The sequence below is a fragment of the Ochotona princeps genome, chromosome 28, assembly GCF_030435755.1.
Source record: "Ochotona princeps isolate mOchPri1 chromosome 28, mOchPri1.hap1, whole genome shotgun sequence".
Classification (NCBI taxonomy): domain Eukaryota; kingdom Metazoa; phylum Chordata; class Mammalia; order Lagomorpha; family Ochotonidae; genus Ochotona; species Ochotona princeps.
The window spans coordinates 19,946,256-19,963,662 of record NC_080859.1 but is presented as its reverse complement, the minus strand read 5'-3'; the positions used below and the strand labels follow the sequence as shown (position 1 = coordinate 19,963,662).

General features: G+C 38.4%; 1 protein-coding gene across 3 annotated transcripts in view; it reads left to right on the top strand.

The window, feature by feature from the left end:
* Nucleotides 1–17,407, top strand: part of TMEM232 (transmembrane protein 232) — a 151,226-nt gene that overhangs the window by 7,426 nt on the left and 126,393 nt on the right. For all 3 annotated transcript variants that reach the window (XM_058656316.1, XM_058656318.1, XM_058656317.1), the window contains exons 2-3: nucleotides 5,866–5,994; nucleotides 14,707–14,818. In XM_058656316.1, coding sequence (XP_058512299.1) covers nucleotides 5,866–5,994; nucleotides 14,707–14,818 — 241 coding nt within the window. The remainder of the gene's footprint in view (nucleotides 1–5,865; nucleotides 5,995–14,706; nucleotides 14,819–17,407) is intronic.

Sequence of the window (17,407 nt, the reverse complement as noted above, 5' to 3'; positions counted from 1 at the left end):
GGCTAGTGTTAACACTACTAGGAGAAAAGCAGCCGATAGCTGGTGGGTATGTTGGGCCTGGTTAATGCCAAATTTGTGTTAACCAGTATGCCAGCATAGTTGTGTTCTCTCTCTCCCTCGTTCTCTCTCTCCTCTTAAAGATAAATAGGGAAATCAAGGCTAGGCTGCGACATGGTACCTGGCCCCCCTATTGCCTGGGAGAAGGGGATCAGGGGACATACTGCAGTGCGAGCGGCTGAGGGCATGCTTGACAGGGGAGGAAGGACTTCTTGCGTCTTCTGCAGACTCGGCCACTGAACTTGCAGGTAGGCAGGGGAGCTGAGACAGAGTGGTTTAGAAGGGGTAAACAGGAGGGCATGTCTGGATTAGGCCAAGGCACCCGCACATGTGGGAGACCTGCGCTGGGCTAAGTTGCACCACCAGTTGGCACGTTCGAAGCTGGGGCTGGGGGGATGCTTGGCTTGGCTAGGCTGTAGCACTCACCCACAAGAGTCAGAGCCTCATCAGGCTGGGCCACAGCACCCATCAGAGCATGAGTCTCAAATGGCAGTCCTCCATCCCCAGGTGTTGGTGTAGTTAGAGAACAAGGAGTGCTCCCTCTTCCTCCCTCGTAAACACAGGAGAAAAAAAACAAACAGCAAAAAACAAAACAAACATTTGTCCCACCAACCTTACTCCATATCTGACCCTCCCAAACCTAATCAAAAGTCCACAAGGGCCTATCCCTTTCAATTATGTAAATAGTATTAAAATTTTAAAAATTAAAAAATCATAGCAAATCCATTTAATTAAATTCTGCAAGTAGTTTTTGTTTAATATATGCTAATTAATTTCTGCCTATATGGTAGTTTTACAGATATCTTTTTTTGTTCAAACATTTAAATTACATTATATGTGTGTGTGTTTATGTGGATATGTGCAGACATATGTAGCCTTATACTTCTGAATTGGATGCTGCCGAATTGGTTATATCTATGCAATTGTGAATTAAGACTTGAAAACATTTGCTTGTTTAAAATCTCAATAACACATCTAATTTAGACATCATTAATAATTAATATTTGATAATTACCAGAGCCTTAGATTTTGGTTTACGTATTATGCATTTTTTGTTTTGGTTAAAGGCCTTATTGCTTAATACAATTGTATGGCTAACCAAGTGGGTAGTATACAATGAACAGGTAGATAATAAGTAATTCTTTCTACATGGATGAATAAGAACTCATCAAGAGGAAAAACCATTATACTTCCCGTTTACAGATAACTGAGACACAGGAAAACTGGTAAAGCCTGCTGAGAAAACAGAATCTTCAGTGGGCTGTTGAGAGACTGGTCCCTGGCTTCTTCCTTGCTCTCTCTGCCCACTTGGCCCATGTTCCGAACTCAGTCCCTGGGAAATACCTGATGCTGCCTCCTGTGAGGACAAGGTGCTCTGCTTTACCAAAAAGATGGAAAAAATGTCGGATGCATGCCAGGAGAAGGGTACAGCCTAAGAGGGTTGCAATAAAGAATTAAGATCAAATTAAAGAATAAAATCGAAAAAAGTTGCCAAGATCTTGATGTAATTATATCGCACAGACGCTGGAATGGCATTTGACTGTACTGGCAGGAAGAGAACGGATTAGTCATGTCTCTAGCAAAATCTCTCATCAAAAAATCTGGAAAAATGTACTACTTGGACCCTCAACAGGAAATGACCCCGAGGAAAAGAAGAATAGCTTGCAATTCTATCACAGATTAACTCTGAAGCAAAGAAGAAAGTAATTCCAGTGGCAACATCAAATGGATGAAATAAATTTTGAGGTTCTTTTGTTGCTACTTCACTTTGGGAGGCAAGCTCTCCTGAGTCTGTGAGCTATGACATCAGGAAGAGGTGGCTGAAGGCTTTCTCTAGGGGGATGGATGACTGCGTTACTATTGGAGCTGACCATTCTGCTGAGGAGGCTGTACTCCAAGAAATGAGGAATATAGACATGAGATACAAAAATAAGTATAAAGAATGTAATCTAGGATGTCAAATATTAGCGATAGAAGATGAAAAGGAATAATTTTCATATCTGGGGATATTCTTCCTGTGATGTGGTCTAGGATGCTAGTCAGAGACTCAAAGGGGAATGGAGAAACTTGACTGAAGAAGCCCTGCAGGAGCCTCAGGTGGCCAGGGTGGGGGAACCCAGACGGACTTTTTCACACCTGGCAAATGCTAAAGGATGGTATCCACCTTGTTGCCTGTAATGAAGGTGGAAATCAGTGAAAGTTCTATTGAGTTGGAAGAATTGGCAAAATATACCTGGATCACCAAAGAAATGGATTTTGCCATTCTTTTTAAAACGAGGACAAGCAACTACCTTTTCTGCCTTCAGGGACACCTTATAATAAGTACGTGGTATATGTTTTAAAACTTTTTTTTTCATCCTCACAAACACTTCGGTATGAAACTTTTATTAATTCAGTTTGCAATTCAAAGTTTTTTCCTTAGAAAACATTTTTTTTAACCTGCTTACAGTCAGAAACATGCAGAAAAAGTCTTGGCTAATCTGTTAACCCATAATTGGAAATTACATTTTTTCCATTTTAGCTTCTACTTACAAATACTAAAAACAGAGAAAGGGCAAGAATTTTAAGTTTGCAGAATGTAACCAGCTTATCTAAATTGTACATAATATTTCAGCCACCGTGTGAATGTAATCTCACTGTATCTATAATCCTGGGGCAATTAGATATTATTTCACATCTGCAACTAGCTGTGTAGACGTTTCATGAATCCCTACCCAATGCAAAGAAGAAAACCTCTGATGATTTTTTTTCTTCTGGGAAGACACACTGAGAGGAAAATGTTAGCGTATTACAAATAGTTTTTAACTTGATTTGGATTTGGAAAATTAATTTCTCCAGATGTCAGGGTTTTATAACTTGTTAAAGCTGTCGTACTTCCATATGGAGTCTGATGGAATAATATTTTTTTTTTCCTCCGTCTTATTTGCTGACATTGTTACACAATGAGTAAGGTTGTTGAACAAACCAAAAATACAGACTATCATAAATATTCAATACAGATCTCAAAAATCATGTTGTACTTTTTGTTTAGCTCTGTGTCATTTACACGCGGCTAAATAAAAGGAACACCTGATCTAGCACATCTCAAACACTACTCAACCAAGTCAGTGTTTCTTACCCTGCTGAACCTGTGATTCCATCAGATGCAGATACAAGACCTCAGCTGTACCCTCCTTTGCACCCCATTCCCCATCTTTTACAAGCCATTTTGATATGTTATAGAAGATGGCTCTCTGGTACCAACATTCCTCTTCTATGTCAGTTCCTAGTTTTAAATGACAGAACAACTGTTTCAAAAACAAAGCAACTTCGGGAAAAGTAAGGATTTTTTTCCCTGTGAAATATGTATGTATTTGAAAGGCAGAGTTACACACCAAGAAATGGAGAGGCAGGGGGAGAGAGAGAGAGACAAAGTGGCTGCAAGGGCCAGAGCTTAGCTTTTGTAGATCCTGGGCATTAAATTTCTATCAGTTACATAGTTTGCAAAGATCTCCCCATTCTGTTGGCTTCCTCTTCACTTTGTTGATGGTTTCCAGTGTGGAGGCGTCTTAGCTTGATGTAGTTTTCTTTGTTAATTTTTGCTCTAATTGCCTGTGCTTTTGGGATCTTTTTCAAGAAGTCTTTGCCTACGCCCAAACCTTGCAGAGTTTCCCTAATATTTTCCTCTAGCGATTTGATGGCACCTGGTCATAGATTTAGATTCTTGATCCATTTAGAGTTGCTTTTTGTATAAGATGCAAGGTAGGGGTCATGTTTCATTCTTTTGCACAGATAAATCCAATTTTCTCAGCACCAGTTGTTGAATATACTGTTCTTTCTCTGTGGACTGATTTTGATTGGCTTGTCAAAAATTGGTTGGCTGTAGATGTGTGTTTTCATCTCTGCGATTTCTGTTCTATTGCTCTTCATGTCTTTTTTTGTGCCAGTATCGAGTTGTGTTGATTACAAATGCCCTGTAGTATGGCTTGGAGTCTGGTTTTGTGATCTCTCCAGTATTGTTTTTGTTCTTTAAGATTGCTTTAGCTATTCAGGGTCTCTTGTGTTTCCATATGAATTTTACCATCTTTTTTTTTTTTTTTAACTTGGAAACAATGTAGATATTTTCTTGGGGATCACATTGAATCACTAAATTGCTTTTGGAAGTATGAAGATTTTGATAACAGAAATTCTACCACTCCACAAATGTGGCAGATCTTCCCCAAGCTTTGATGTCTTCTACTTGTTTAATGTTTTGTAATTTTCCTCGTACAGATTCCTCACATCCTAGGTTAATTTATTCCAACGTCTTTACTTTTTTGCAGCTGTCATGAGTGGAACTGATCTTACAAGTTTTTTTTTGTTTGTTTTTTAGTATTTATGTGTTTTAATTGGAAAGGCAGGTTTACAGAGAGAAGGAGATACAGTAGGATTTTCCATCTTCTGGTTTACTTCTCAACTGGCTGCAAAAGCCAGAGCTGATCTGATCTGAAGCCAGGAGCCAGGAGCTTCTTCTGGGTCTATCACATGGATGTATGGTGCCAAGGATTATGGTTAGCCTCTACTGCTTTCTCGGGCCAAAGGCAGGGAGCTGAAAGGAAAGAGGAGCAACGGGGACACAAACCTGCTGCCATATGGGATCCTGGTGCTTGCAAGTGAGGATTTAGACACTGAGCTATTGTGTCCAGTCCACAAGTTCTTTCTAAGCCATTGAATTGCTAGTGTATACAACTAAAGATTTTTGTCGACCAACATTATTATATCCCACAATTTTATCAAATTGCTTATGAATTCTGACAATCTCTTAATACACTTTTAATTTCTCTATAGAGAGAATCATGCCGTTTGCATATGTGGATATAGAATTCTTCCTATACAATTCGTATCCCTTTGATTTCCTTTTATTGCCTAATAGCTCTGATTAAAACTTCCAGGACTACATTGGATAGTGTTAGTGAGAGCAGATATCTTTTGGAAATGCCTCCAGATTTTCCCTATTGAATATGATGCTGGGTGTGGATGTTTCACATGTTGTTTTGATTGTATGAGGAAAGTTCCTTCTACACTAATTGGCTTAGGGTTTTTATCACAAAAGGATGTTATATTTTATCAAATGCTTTCTCTATTGAGATAATCCTGTCTCAAGCTTGTTAATGTGATGTATAACATTTGTTGATTTGCATATGTTGTTGATTGTTGTGGACTTTGAGGAAGTAGTCCATTAGATGGGAGATCTCTCACATAGAATGCAAATGAACTAATAAAAATAAAACATAAAGATGAAAAACTATATGAACAAATTAGTTTGTATTAGTAACAAAATGAAAGAATGTGCATTTTAGAGGTCAAATTGGATTTGAATCCTAATTCTTGGTTAATATGCTGTTGTTCTTTGATTCTGATTTACTTATGCTTTTCAAAAGAGATGTATTTATTTATTTGACAGGCACAGTGATGGGGTGAGAGTAGGGGGCGGTTAAAGATGAGAGAGAGAGGGTCTTTTATTTTCTGCTTCACTTGCAGAGTGACCAATGTGCCTCAGGTCTCCCACGGGTGGAGGGGCTCAAGTAGGTGTTACTGTCTTCCCAGGGTCATGAGCAAGAGCTGGGTTGAAAGTGTAGTAGCCAGGACTGGAAGCAGCACTCTTGTGTTGAGCTGAGATGTTCACGTCCCAAGCAGATGCTTAATCAGCTGTGCCACCAGGCTGGCATCAAGTACAATTTTTCTAACTTGGATTCTTTTCCGCAAATTATGAAGTGGCATGACACATGTTAAGTATTATTTTTGTATTGTGAATACTTTTGTATTCTAAAGTTATTTTTTTCTCTTTAGATCTGTGAATATGCATGTTGAGAAAACACCTGTAATGGATAAGTTTGGGATAATATCTTCCTCTTACTATGAAAAACTCTTGAACTTTAATTATCAAAATTTAAGTAACAAAAAGAAGCAAAAATCAAGGTAAGTTTATCCACACACACATATTACAGAGAAATAGAAAGCAAATAACATTGTGAAAAATAGCCTATAATTGTCTGAGAATAAACATATTGCAATTTCAGTTTTTAAAATAGCTTGATTACCAGTAAGGATCATATATCTCCTAACAATTTGAATTCTGAATTTTGCCTATTCAGAACTATTTTTTTTAATTTGTCATAGTACATAAACGATGCACAATCAGGCCCTATATTCTAAAACATTTTACTTATTTCTGAGTCCGTTTATAGTTACCACATTCAAAACAGAAGAGTTAGAAGAGCAAACTTTTACAAATGTTTTGTTCTTGCAGATACTTTCAACCTTTGCTTTTTTGCTAAATGGCTTTCTGCTTAAAATGAAGTAAAGAACCTATTCTCCCTGTTTGTTTAGAATTCTCTTTATCATTGACTGCTGAGTGTGGGGGCTTGCATTTTCAAGGTGTAAGAAAGGATATCATCTGCTAAGGCTGATTCATGAACTTACATTTTCAGTATTGACTGATTCAGTTTGATCAGTTTTATATTGATTTCGCTTGAGCTGCACCTGAGTGATCATGCGCTTAAAATGAAGCGGTGAAAGGCCTCTGAAAGGACTCCAGCAATCCTGTCACACTCCTATTTCTGTCTGTACTTCAGGTGCAACTCAAGGACTATTTCTGCAAAGAAGCTATTTTTGAACTGCTAACTAAAATCTAATAATACTTACAACTAATACATAACACTGGATGTATGCCAGAGAGGAGGCTGTGTAGTCTGGTTTAATGCTTTTCAAAATTCTGCAAGATCTTTCTCCATTACGGATGGAAAATTACAGCTCACACAAATTGATTCAGCAAAAACTGCACAGCTAGGAAGTACTGGAATTGTGACTTCTATTTCTGCACTCACAGAGGATGTGTTTTCTTTATTCCTCACCTTTCCTTTACATTACAAATGTGTGGTATGTCTCATTGTCATCACAAAGCATGGACTTCCTAAGGCCAGGCTTGATTCTTGTCTAGTCTTAATGTGTCTACAAAATATATTATATGATACACAATGTATATTATGTTTTCTGGTAAAATGTGTTTTTAAAATATAACTGGAAATGAGAGTGGTCAGGGGAAGTTCACAAAAGATGTAAATAGTTTGCGCATTTATGCCGTCAGGAGATATTTTATATGTAAAATTAAAGTGATCATCTATATTCATTCCATGTTCCACAGAACTGCACTTACTTAGAATAGATTGCATTTATCTCTAAAACCCTTTGATATTTCAAAGGAATTAGAAGTACATTTTCTTCCTAGTAATTGTATTTAGCTTTAAAATTTTTCTTCTGTTTCTTATGTGCTGAGTGAGTAGGATATTAAATATGGTTAATATGATATCAGTCTATTTTTGATAGATAAGAAGTGTTTAAAATTAGTTCTACTTATTTCCTATTAAATATTTACCAAAATGAGCCATGGGAGATGATTTAAGGGACTCAGTATCTACACAGAAGGTGAAAATGATTAGCTTTGCACATTTTCAGTGATGCTTTAGATACCATGATCAACACTGAAAAGTAACTGACAAAATGAACATTTGTAATTTGTATTCTAAGAATAGAAACTGAGTTAGTTAACATTTTCATTCCAGAGCTTTATTGGACTTTAGAAATAAAACACCATACATGCATTTTCTCTTGAGCCAATGAAAAAATCTGAGATAAAATGTTGAATTTCAGAAAATGTATTTTTGATTTACATTTGAAACCTTGAATATTACATGTGTATGTGATGTGGTGTGTCTTGAAGGCATATGCCTGTGGTTGGTAGCAACAGATTTACTTAATTTGTGGTGATTATCATTTTATTAAGAAGAATGACTTACAAATTTTTATACTGTAAGTCATTTTGTGACAGTTTAGCTAACTGGAGACTTTGAGTGGCACAGTTTATTATGAAAGATATGACCCAGATTATGAAACTTTATTTCCCTGAATCTCCTTTTCCTTCTTGTGAAACGAAGAAAGTTCATTTTATACATTCCCATCAAAATGTACAAAGCAAGCATCAAATGTTCACCAAGGAAACGGTATATGTGGCAGTGAATATTGCTGCAACAAAAAGAAACTAGAAATTCAAATGACAGCACAACCATCCAACATGACGCAGAACTTTGGGATAAGTTCTTGGACCTTGGTTTGCTTTAGCAGTTTGTTGGTCTCTGTTACCTGAAACGAGCGGCCACCAAGTCAGCAGCCTCTACATCCCGTCAGTAATTTTGCCACAGCCTCCTACTGGCGTCCCTATTCCTGGGCCCATCCTCATGCTCTCTGAACAACAGCATCAGTCATCTTTGAAAATGCAAACAGAACTGTATCCTTCAGTTGTACTCTGCGATGGTTTTTCTCAACCAAAGGTCTTTTGCATGCTATAAACCCCTGTGTTTTTAATAGTTCTCAAAAGAATATAAATGGCCAAAAACTCTATGAAGAAAAAGGCTCCATATCACTACTTATCAGGAAAATGCAAATTAAAACTACAATGAGATATCATCTTACCCCATCAGAATGACTAAAATCCAAAACACGTGGAATAGGAAATGCTGGCAAGGATGTAGAGAAAGGGAGCATTTATGCAGATTTTGGGAATGTAAATCAGTGTAACCACTGGGAAAAACAGTATGGGGGTTTGTTTAACAAGTAGAGATAGACTTGCTGTAGGAACTGGTAGTCCTACCACCGGGTCTGTAACCAAAAGATGAAAACATTTGTCAAAAAGGTAACTGCACCGTCATGTTTACAGCTGCACTGTTCACAATGGCCAAAATATGGCTTCAAACAAAGTGTTCATATTCAGACGAATGGTTAAAAATGTGATATATATATATATCAACAATGAAATATTATTCAGCTATAAAAACAAACTACCATTTGCAACAAAATGGGCACAACTAGAAGACATCATGTTGAGTACCAGACCCAGAAGACAAATACTGTATATTCTCCTTTATCTGTTGGAACTAATATTAAAAAACAAACAAAAAAAGAATGAAAAAAAATCTGTGTATCTAGTACTACAAATGTAGTTTTATAAAGCTTTGTTTTATGCGTTTGTCAAACCAATACAATGTTTACTTCTGGGGCTGGCCCAATCCTTAGTCTACAGAGTCCAGTATCTCACATGGGTGCCAGTTCTTATCCCGGCTGCTCCACTTCTGATTCAGCTTCCTGCTTATGGACTGGGAAAGCAATGGATGATGGCTCAAGTCCTTGGGCCCCTGCATCCATGTGGAAGACCCAGAAGAAGCTGCTGACTCCTGCCTTCAGATTAATTCAGCTCCCAATTAATTAATTATTGTAGCCATTTAGGAAGTGAACCAGTTGATGGAAGGTCTCTCTCTCTCTGTCTCTACCGTCTCCCAGTAAATCTGTCTTTCTAACAAAAATAAATACTTTAAACAAAAGGAATGTTTGCTACTGCAATGTTTACATAGTTTTAAGACGACTGCATACCCATGTGGAGTACTGATTAAGGTGGAGGGGGTTAAGGAATGGTATAGAGTATATGAGACGACTGTTTCCAATCTCCTTTTTACTTCCTGTATCTGGAGAAAGTGGAGAGAGAAGGGGAGAGGCCACTCCCAGCAGGCCAACCACATCAATACCGAGGGATGCTGGGGATGGAGGACAGCCACTCGATGTCATCCATCTCTTATATGGAATCTGTTCCAAGGGTTTGCTTAAGTGGCTTGATAGTTCTGACATGCTGCTGATTTTATTGCCCCAAAGCTGAGGAAATCCTTCTGACGTTCATTGGCTGATGTAATCCACCTTAGCATCCACTTGTCCAGATACTCTCTGTCAAAGCTTGGCCAGGAGAGCGGTCCAATTTATTCTGCCCTCCATCCTCTGCCATGACACTAGATATCCTCTATAGGCCTCAATGAACTGGTATCATCCTCTGTGAACCTGTGTGCATGCCATCTGCTGTACAGGCAACTGAAGACACCCAGTTCTGACATAGGTACTCCACAGTCAGACCATAAATCTTGTAATTTTCCCCATGGTTGGAGTTTTGAGTCCAGGGGTCCAGCTGGGGTGGGTCTCCAAAGAAAACTCACCAGAGGTGACCCCAAAACTGAATTCTGTGTGTGTTACAGGGTCCGGTTCAGTCCATCAACCACATCAATTTACACTTATACACTGGTAGTTGCAGTTGTCCAGTCAGTTCTGGCCCGATCTCCTACACAAATTAGTGGATACTGTGGCCAAGACCAACCCTGCCCACCACCCACTTGGACCTCATGTACACCAGTGTCTCTACTTTGGTTCTTTGACTAAGTTTGGAGCATGGCTAACTGTAACTATTTGCTTTTGTCAACTGGCTTGCTAACTTGTTGGCTGAAAGAAGTGGTTTGACCTAGAGTTTTACTGGTTGATTTGTAATGCGTGCCACCTAAGTTGGTTGATTTGTGTGATACACCAACCAGAATATGGTCTACTTATTAGATGGCTTGAGAAACAATCTCTGGTTGTTGAACACCAATGGGAGCTTAAAAACCCATTACTTTGGCCATAGGATATGGTGGTACCTGAAGTGTAGTAGCAGCTGCCACTACCAAGAATGACTAATAAAGACTCCTTCTTATAACCTACAGTTGTATCTGGAATGATCCCTCTTGTTCTCCACAACATTTCTGGAAGCTCTGGTGAGATCAAGTTTCTTAGTTGGATGGCAGTGGCCATCCTGCGCTCCGGAGCCAAGTTTGGCAGTCTGGAGAGGCCACCAGGCAGGCTTAATATGGCCCCAGAAGCCAAACTTGACTTCCTGACTCATGGGATTCACATTACCTTTTGAAGGAGTCATCTGGACGACCTGCCACAGGTGGATTTTTACCCATTAGTGGATTTTTTCACTATCTGTTTCTATTCTGAATACTCATCTGGGAGTTTAGTAAGGCTGGATACAACACAAATTTTTGAGTCAGGGTCTGTATGAAATATCATCATAGTCCATCAGGTTTGGGTTCCCATTAGATTCCTGGATTGTGAGAGTGTGGATGTCTCTTGTCCATCTTGATGCCTATCTTGTATTGTCCTGTTTATCATCTTAAAACTACATTTTTCAACAGGTCCAGTGTCAACATAACAACTGATAATCATTGTATTCTAACAACTGCCCAGGGTGTGTTTTACAAAAGTAAGAAAATTTAGTTTAAATATATAAAATGAAGCTTTTAAACATATCTTGAGAATAGGATGTTGGACTTTCTACCATTGTCTATAACTACAATGTCATGACACACTTAAATAGAAGAGTGATGGATTTGTGACTGTTACTGAAGGATAGAACAATTGTTATAATATATGGGAAAACAATGGAAGGGGGCAGGAGATGGAGGGGGTGGAAGGGGAAATCCCTGAACCTAAGAAACTGTATTATAAAAAATAAAATTAAAAAGAAGATGTTGTTTTACAGTAATACTGCTTGGCCTCAGTGCTCCTGAAGGTTGAATGAGGAATGGCTTCGTAGTAGATCTTAGTTTTATGCCATTCTTTTCCAGCAAGAGTTGCCTTAGGAAAATCTGAAATTTGTTAGCATGCATTACTGCCTGTGTTTACTGATTAGGAAATCTCATATCTTGTACTTATTGTAAACTTGCTTTTAAGAGATGTGTTTCCATAAATTGTTCAAATATGACAATGATTCAGGACTTACTGAAATTAATTTGAATTGCAAATCAAGGAAATTAGCATATGGAATAAATGTGTTCTTAATGAAAAAGATTAAGAAAGAATGAGAATTTTGGATTGCTTGTAAAATATTTTGTCCTACAGGAGAATGACTACATTATCCTGAAATAGAAAGGAAAAGATAGGACGAAGTGCTGATGGGTTTAAATATATTGAAGAAAGGGAGGGGAAGTCACAGAAGATTTGAGAGAAATGAATCTTATATTGATATGCTAGTAAATATCTAAGTAAATATCTAAATTATTTGATGTCTAGTTTTGAAATCTGTTTGCAACAAGGTTTTTTGAAATGCCAAATAAATATCTGAATATATTAGATCCCCAGTTTTGAAATCTGTTTAAAAATGGTTTAACTCTTCTGAATTTGAAATTTCCAGATGGGCCCCTGGGGTGCTCAAAGACAGAAGAATGTGGATTAAAGGGTGTACCTTTCTTCTGAAAAACTATGTGAAAGTTTAATTATCCACTTGTGCTATTATCAGTCATGATGCTTATCTTGGTAAAGGAGGTCCCGTGGTCTAAAAGGGGCAGAAGTCTTAGAAAATTCTTCAAGTGCTTTCAAAACACTATGTGGGATGAGCACAAATGGTTTTCCTGTGAAATAATGGTTTAAGCTATTTACATTCCTTTGCTGTCCACAGTTTTGTATTTTCTAGGACATTTACAGTCAGATTGGAGACACATGTTCTTGAGTACAGCTTTCTTACTGCTTTAATGCTAGTGGACTAGATAAAAAAAAAATCCCAGAACTCTGACAAAAAGAAAAAAAAAACTGATCAATGAAGACAACTGGCCTTCCTATCTCCTTATCATTGCCACAGTTCTTTATTGAACACACAATATGTCATAATGCGTTACCATCCCACTCTAGTGTGGGATAGCACTTGTTAGTTTCTGATTGTGTTTTGCCACCCATAATCTTACATCTATATCAGCCTTTTCAGCTTTTATAATGCCAATTATAAGTTCAGATAAACAGTTTGTAAAGTTGTATTTTAAAACATTCATTGGAGTTATATATGGAGAGGGTACGAGAGAAAGAGAACTTCAGCTACTGAATCACTCCACAAAAGGCCAAAACAGCTGGGTCAGATTTATGGACAGAAGAAGAGATAGGAAAAAATTTTCCACCCACTGATTCATTCCTCAAATGACTGCAAAAGCTGTAGCTGAGCTGATCTGATACCAAGAGTTTGTTCCTGGTACCTGTGCAGGTACAGAGTCCCAAGGCTTTGGCCCATCCTCCACTGCTTTGCTAGGTCATAAGTGGGGAGCTGGATGCGAAGTGGAGCAGCTGGATAAGACCCAGGCCCATATGGGATGGTGGCACTTGGAAGGGGAGGATTAGCCAGTTAACGCCATCGTGGTGGGCCCAAGCATTCTCTAATTGTTGTATCACCTGTGTGTCTGTAATTCCTGAACCATGTGTTCATTACAGTAGTGCTGTAGTATGTCTTGAAATCTCATCTCTTGGTGCCCACTTATATTTCATGTGTATGGGACTGATTTGGCTATTTGAAGTTTTCTATGTTTCTATAGAATTTTAGAATTTTTTTTAATGTGCAAAGAGTATCACTGTAATTTTGACTTTTGCAATATTTGCATTTATTGTTTTGAATTTATAAATTGCTATGGGTAGTGTGGACATTTTTGATAATTACTCCAGTTTATCAATATGGAAAATCTTTCCATTTTCTCACTATATGCAGTTTCTTTTTCTAATGCTTCACCATTTTCATTGTTGATGTCTTTCAAGCCATGATAAATTTGTTCCAAGGATTTTTTTTTAACCATTTATTACAGCTCTCATGTGAATGAGATTACTCGTATAATTTCTTTCTGAACAAGTTCTTAATGGGTTGTAAAATCTGACTAATTTTTATGCAGTTTTAGCATCCTGCTGCATTACTGAATTCATCTATTAATTTCAATATTTTTTTGCTAGCGTTTTAGGTTTCTTTTCATATGAAATCATGTCATCTTCATACAGGGTTACCTTGATTTCCTCTCTTTCTGTCATAGGGCTTCTTTTCTTTAAATGTTTTGGTTAATGACAGATTATGCTATTGTAATAAAATGGGGGAAAATCAGTGGGGAGAGGGGATCTAGAGAGGCGTTGGGGAAGGGAAATCCCGGAACCTTTGGAATTGTATCATAAAATCAATCAATTTGTTGTAACATGAAAACATCTCCATTATCCAACCTCATCTCCTTGCATTGTTGTTCCAAGCCTAGGTATGTGTGCTGCATAGCCCCCCGCCACTCCTCACATTTTAATTCTTGATACAGCATTGGATTCATCATACTGAAGTAAAGCATCGCACCTATCATTTAAAATCCTGCATTGGTCTTCTATCCCACAAGGAACTAATGGACTCTGTTACTGCTCTGCGTCTGTTCCATGCTTCTTCCTTGCTCGTTTCTTCATTCCTGACACAGCAAACTGTGCTTGCCTGGAAGGAATAAAGATATAGCTTGAATTGCATCATGATTGATTTATTTGAGCTGATAGATCAATCTTCAACAGAATTGAAGCTGTGCTGGAGTTTACCTATGGAAGAGATATATAGCAACTAAGATTTCTGGCAACCTTCTCAAATTATGTTTTTAAGAAGCCACGAGGGTCTTTGACAATGGGAACTTTGTTCCTTGGTATAACAGTATGATGAGATCAATCTAAGAGGGCTGAATGCTTTTTTTCTTTTTGATATTTTGCTTTAGAAAGTTTTGCATTTACCAAGCAACACTTGTGAATCAGCTTAAGGAGTTCCCACATAACTCACATCCAGCTTTCTTTATTACTAGCTTATTAATGATGGTATTGAATATGTACTGATATTCACATGAGATTCTTATGTTAGAAGATTACTTCTTCTGGAATAGTCCTATTTAGCAAATAGAATTTAAACTTATACCTAAGAGCCATGATTACAAAGATTTCTGATTTTTATTAAATTTTTTTGTTTAGCCCAGTATTTTCAATCACAAATGAATTCATCTTAAAGTTTAATGAAACACAGAATCCAGTAGAGAAGGAGGAATTGTTGGATCTAGCTAGAAAAAGCATCATGAAATGTAAGGTAAGGGTACAGTATTTGAGTACTTAGTACATAAACTTTCTTTTGCAGCTGGTGAATGATTGTACATTCTTTTTTTCAAGATTTATATATATATATATTTAATTTTTGAAGATTTATTTACTTTTCTTGGAAAGGCAGATTTACAGAGGGAAGGAGATACAGAGAGAAAGATCTTCCATCTGCTGGTTCACTCCCCAAGCGTCCACATGGCCAGAGCTGAGCTGATCCAAAGCCACGAGTCAGGAGCTTCTTCCAGGTCTCCCAAGTGGGTGCAGGGTCCCAAGGTTTTGGTCTGTCCTTCACTGTTTTCCCAGACTACAGGCAGGTAGTTGGATGGAAAATGGAGCAGTCAAGATACAAAATGCAGCCCCCAAGGTGAGGACTTTAGCCACTAGGCTACTGTGCTGGGCCTATTTATTTACTTATTTATCTTTACTTGGAAAGTGAAGGAGAGACAGAGAGAAAGATCTGCTGATTGATTCCCCAAATAGCTGCAATGGCCAGAGTTGAGCAGATCCGAAGCCAGGAGCTTATTCTTGGTCTCCCACACAGGTGCAGGGTCCCAAAGACTTGGGCCATTCTCCACTGCTTTCCCAGGCCACAGCAGGGAGCTGGATGGGAAGTGGAGCAGCAGAGATATGAACCAGCACCCATAATGGATATTGGGCATGCAAGGCGAGAACTTTAACCACTAGGCTACGGCACTGGGCCCTGATTACACATTCTTACAGGTGTACTTTTCTTTAACTAAAAGTAGGCAGAGCTGAAATATTAATACAGAGTAAAGAAATAATTCAATATCAAACAGCTTTTGAGATTAAGATTTCCCATAAATTATGGGGCAGTATTACTTTTGACATTGGTCCTGGAGCCCACAGTTGAATATTAAAGGCTGGTTAGCAAACTTTTGATTAAAAAAAATTCACTCTTTGTTAAAAGTTTTTAACAGATACAATGTGTCTCAAAGAAGAAAGAAAGCCATCCTGAACCTTTACTATATTTTCCAAGATGCTCTGAATTCCCTTTATAAGAGATTATTCTTTCCCTAACCTAAAAATAGTTACTCTGTTTAAAGGTACTAGGCAGTAAACATCTCTATACTATTGTATACTATCCTATTGTGACAATAACAGGGGGAAAGGGTGGGGGGGGGGAATGAGAAGGGAGGAAGCAGAAGGGGGAAGGGTGAATCCCATATCTACAAAAATGCATTGTGGAAAATAATTTAAACATTTAAAAAATTAAAAATATTGGGCTGGGCATTGGTGGAGTAGTCAAGGTATCTTAACTTGGGCTACCCCCATCCCATGTCAGAGAGCCTGAGTTCCGCTTCCGGCTCTCTCCTCACCCCACCTGCCTGCGCATCCTGTTGGCACTAGGTGACGGTACATGTGGGTCTCTCTCATCTGTCATCCGGGAGACTAGAGCTAAGCTTCAGGTTTCCAGTCTCAGCCTGGTTCAACCCCAGCTGCTGTGGGACATAGAAGAGAACCAGTGAATGGGAGATCTCTCTCCTTGTGTCTGTCTGTGTCTTTCAAATACATATGGTAAGTGAGAATTTTATGAAGTATTTATTTGAAAGACATAGGCAGCAGGAGAACAGATGCAGAGAGAGAGAGAGAGAGAGAAAGAGAGAGAGAGAGAGAGAAATCTTCTGTCTGCTGCTTCGTCTCACAAATATTTGCAACTGCAGGGCTGGGTTAGATGAAAGGCAGAACCTGGAACTCCATGTGGGACTCCCATGTGGAAGGCAGGAACCCAAGTACTTGGGCTGTCAGGAAGCTGGGTGGAAGTGGGACTGGTGCAGTGCACCTGTGGGTTGTAGCGTCTTAAGCAGGGACTTAAGCTGCTGCATCAGCAAACACCTTGCCCTGATTTTTTCCTTTGGTTCTCAAAATTTTAAGCAGCTGTTAAACCAAAATTAGTAAATAAATCATTACGTTGTTTTTCTTACATGAGATTCAATTTAATTTGACAAGAAAAATAGAGTTTTTCTTTGATATTGAGTAAATGATGACATTTTTAAAAATTGCACAAACGTAAGGTCAACATGAAGCCAACAATTTTTCGTTTTGTTTTCTTCTGTTTGTTTATGGTAGTGGTTGTCTTCTGCTCCTTGGTTACTTTTATATTTGAGATCTCAAAGAAGATCATATTGACAGTATTTGAGCGCAGGCAGGGCAGCACCAGGAACATGTCCGTCAGGGAGCTTCTCTCCATGGAGCCAGTGCTCCTGAGATGGCCACAGGAGCAGGTGCAGGGAGCGGGAAGGCACCCTGATCACCTCTTGTGTCGTTAACATTTACCCATCAACACTGGGGTAGACAGAGCTTCCCAGAAAGCTGGCATAAATTCCTATCCCCGCTACTATTCCCCCTAAAATTAGAAATGTAGTCTCTTGAAGAAATGAAATAGAAATATTTACCAGCCAGTAGAGAGTGAGACTTGCTTTCAGCACAAAGAAAAGTGAGAAAACAGTTGATTAGGAGGTGTCTCATACATTTCGAAACTTCTGTGATTTATAGAAAACATACACAATTCCAATAATAAAGCAAAAAACCACAAAGATGTGTCCAACTCTGGTCATGA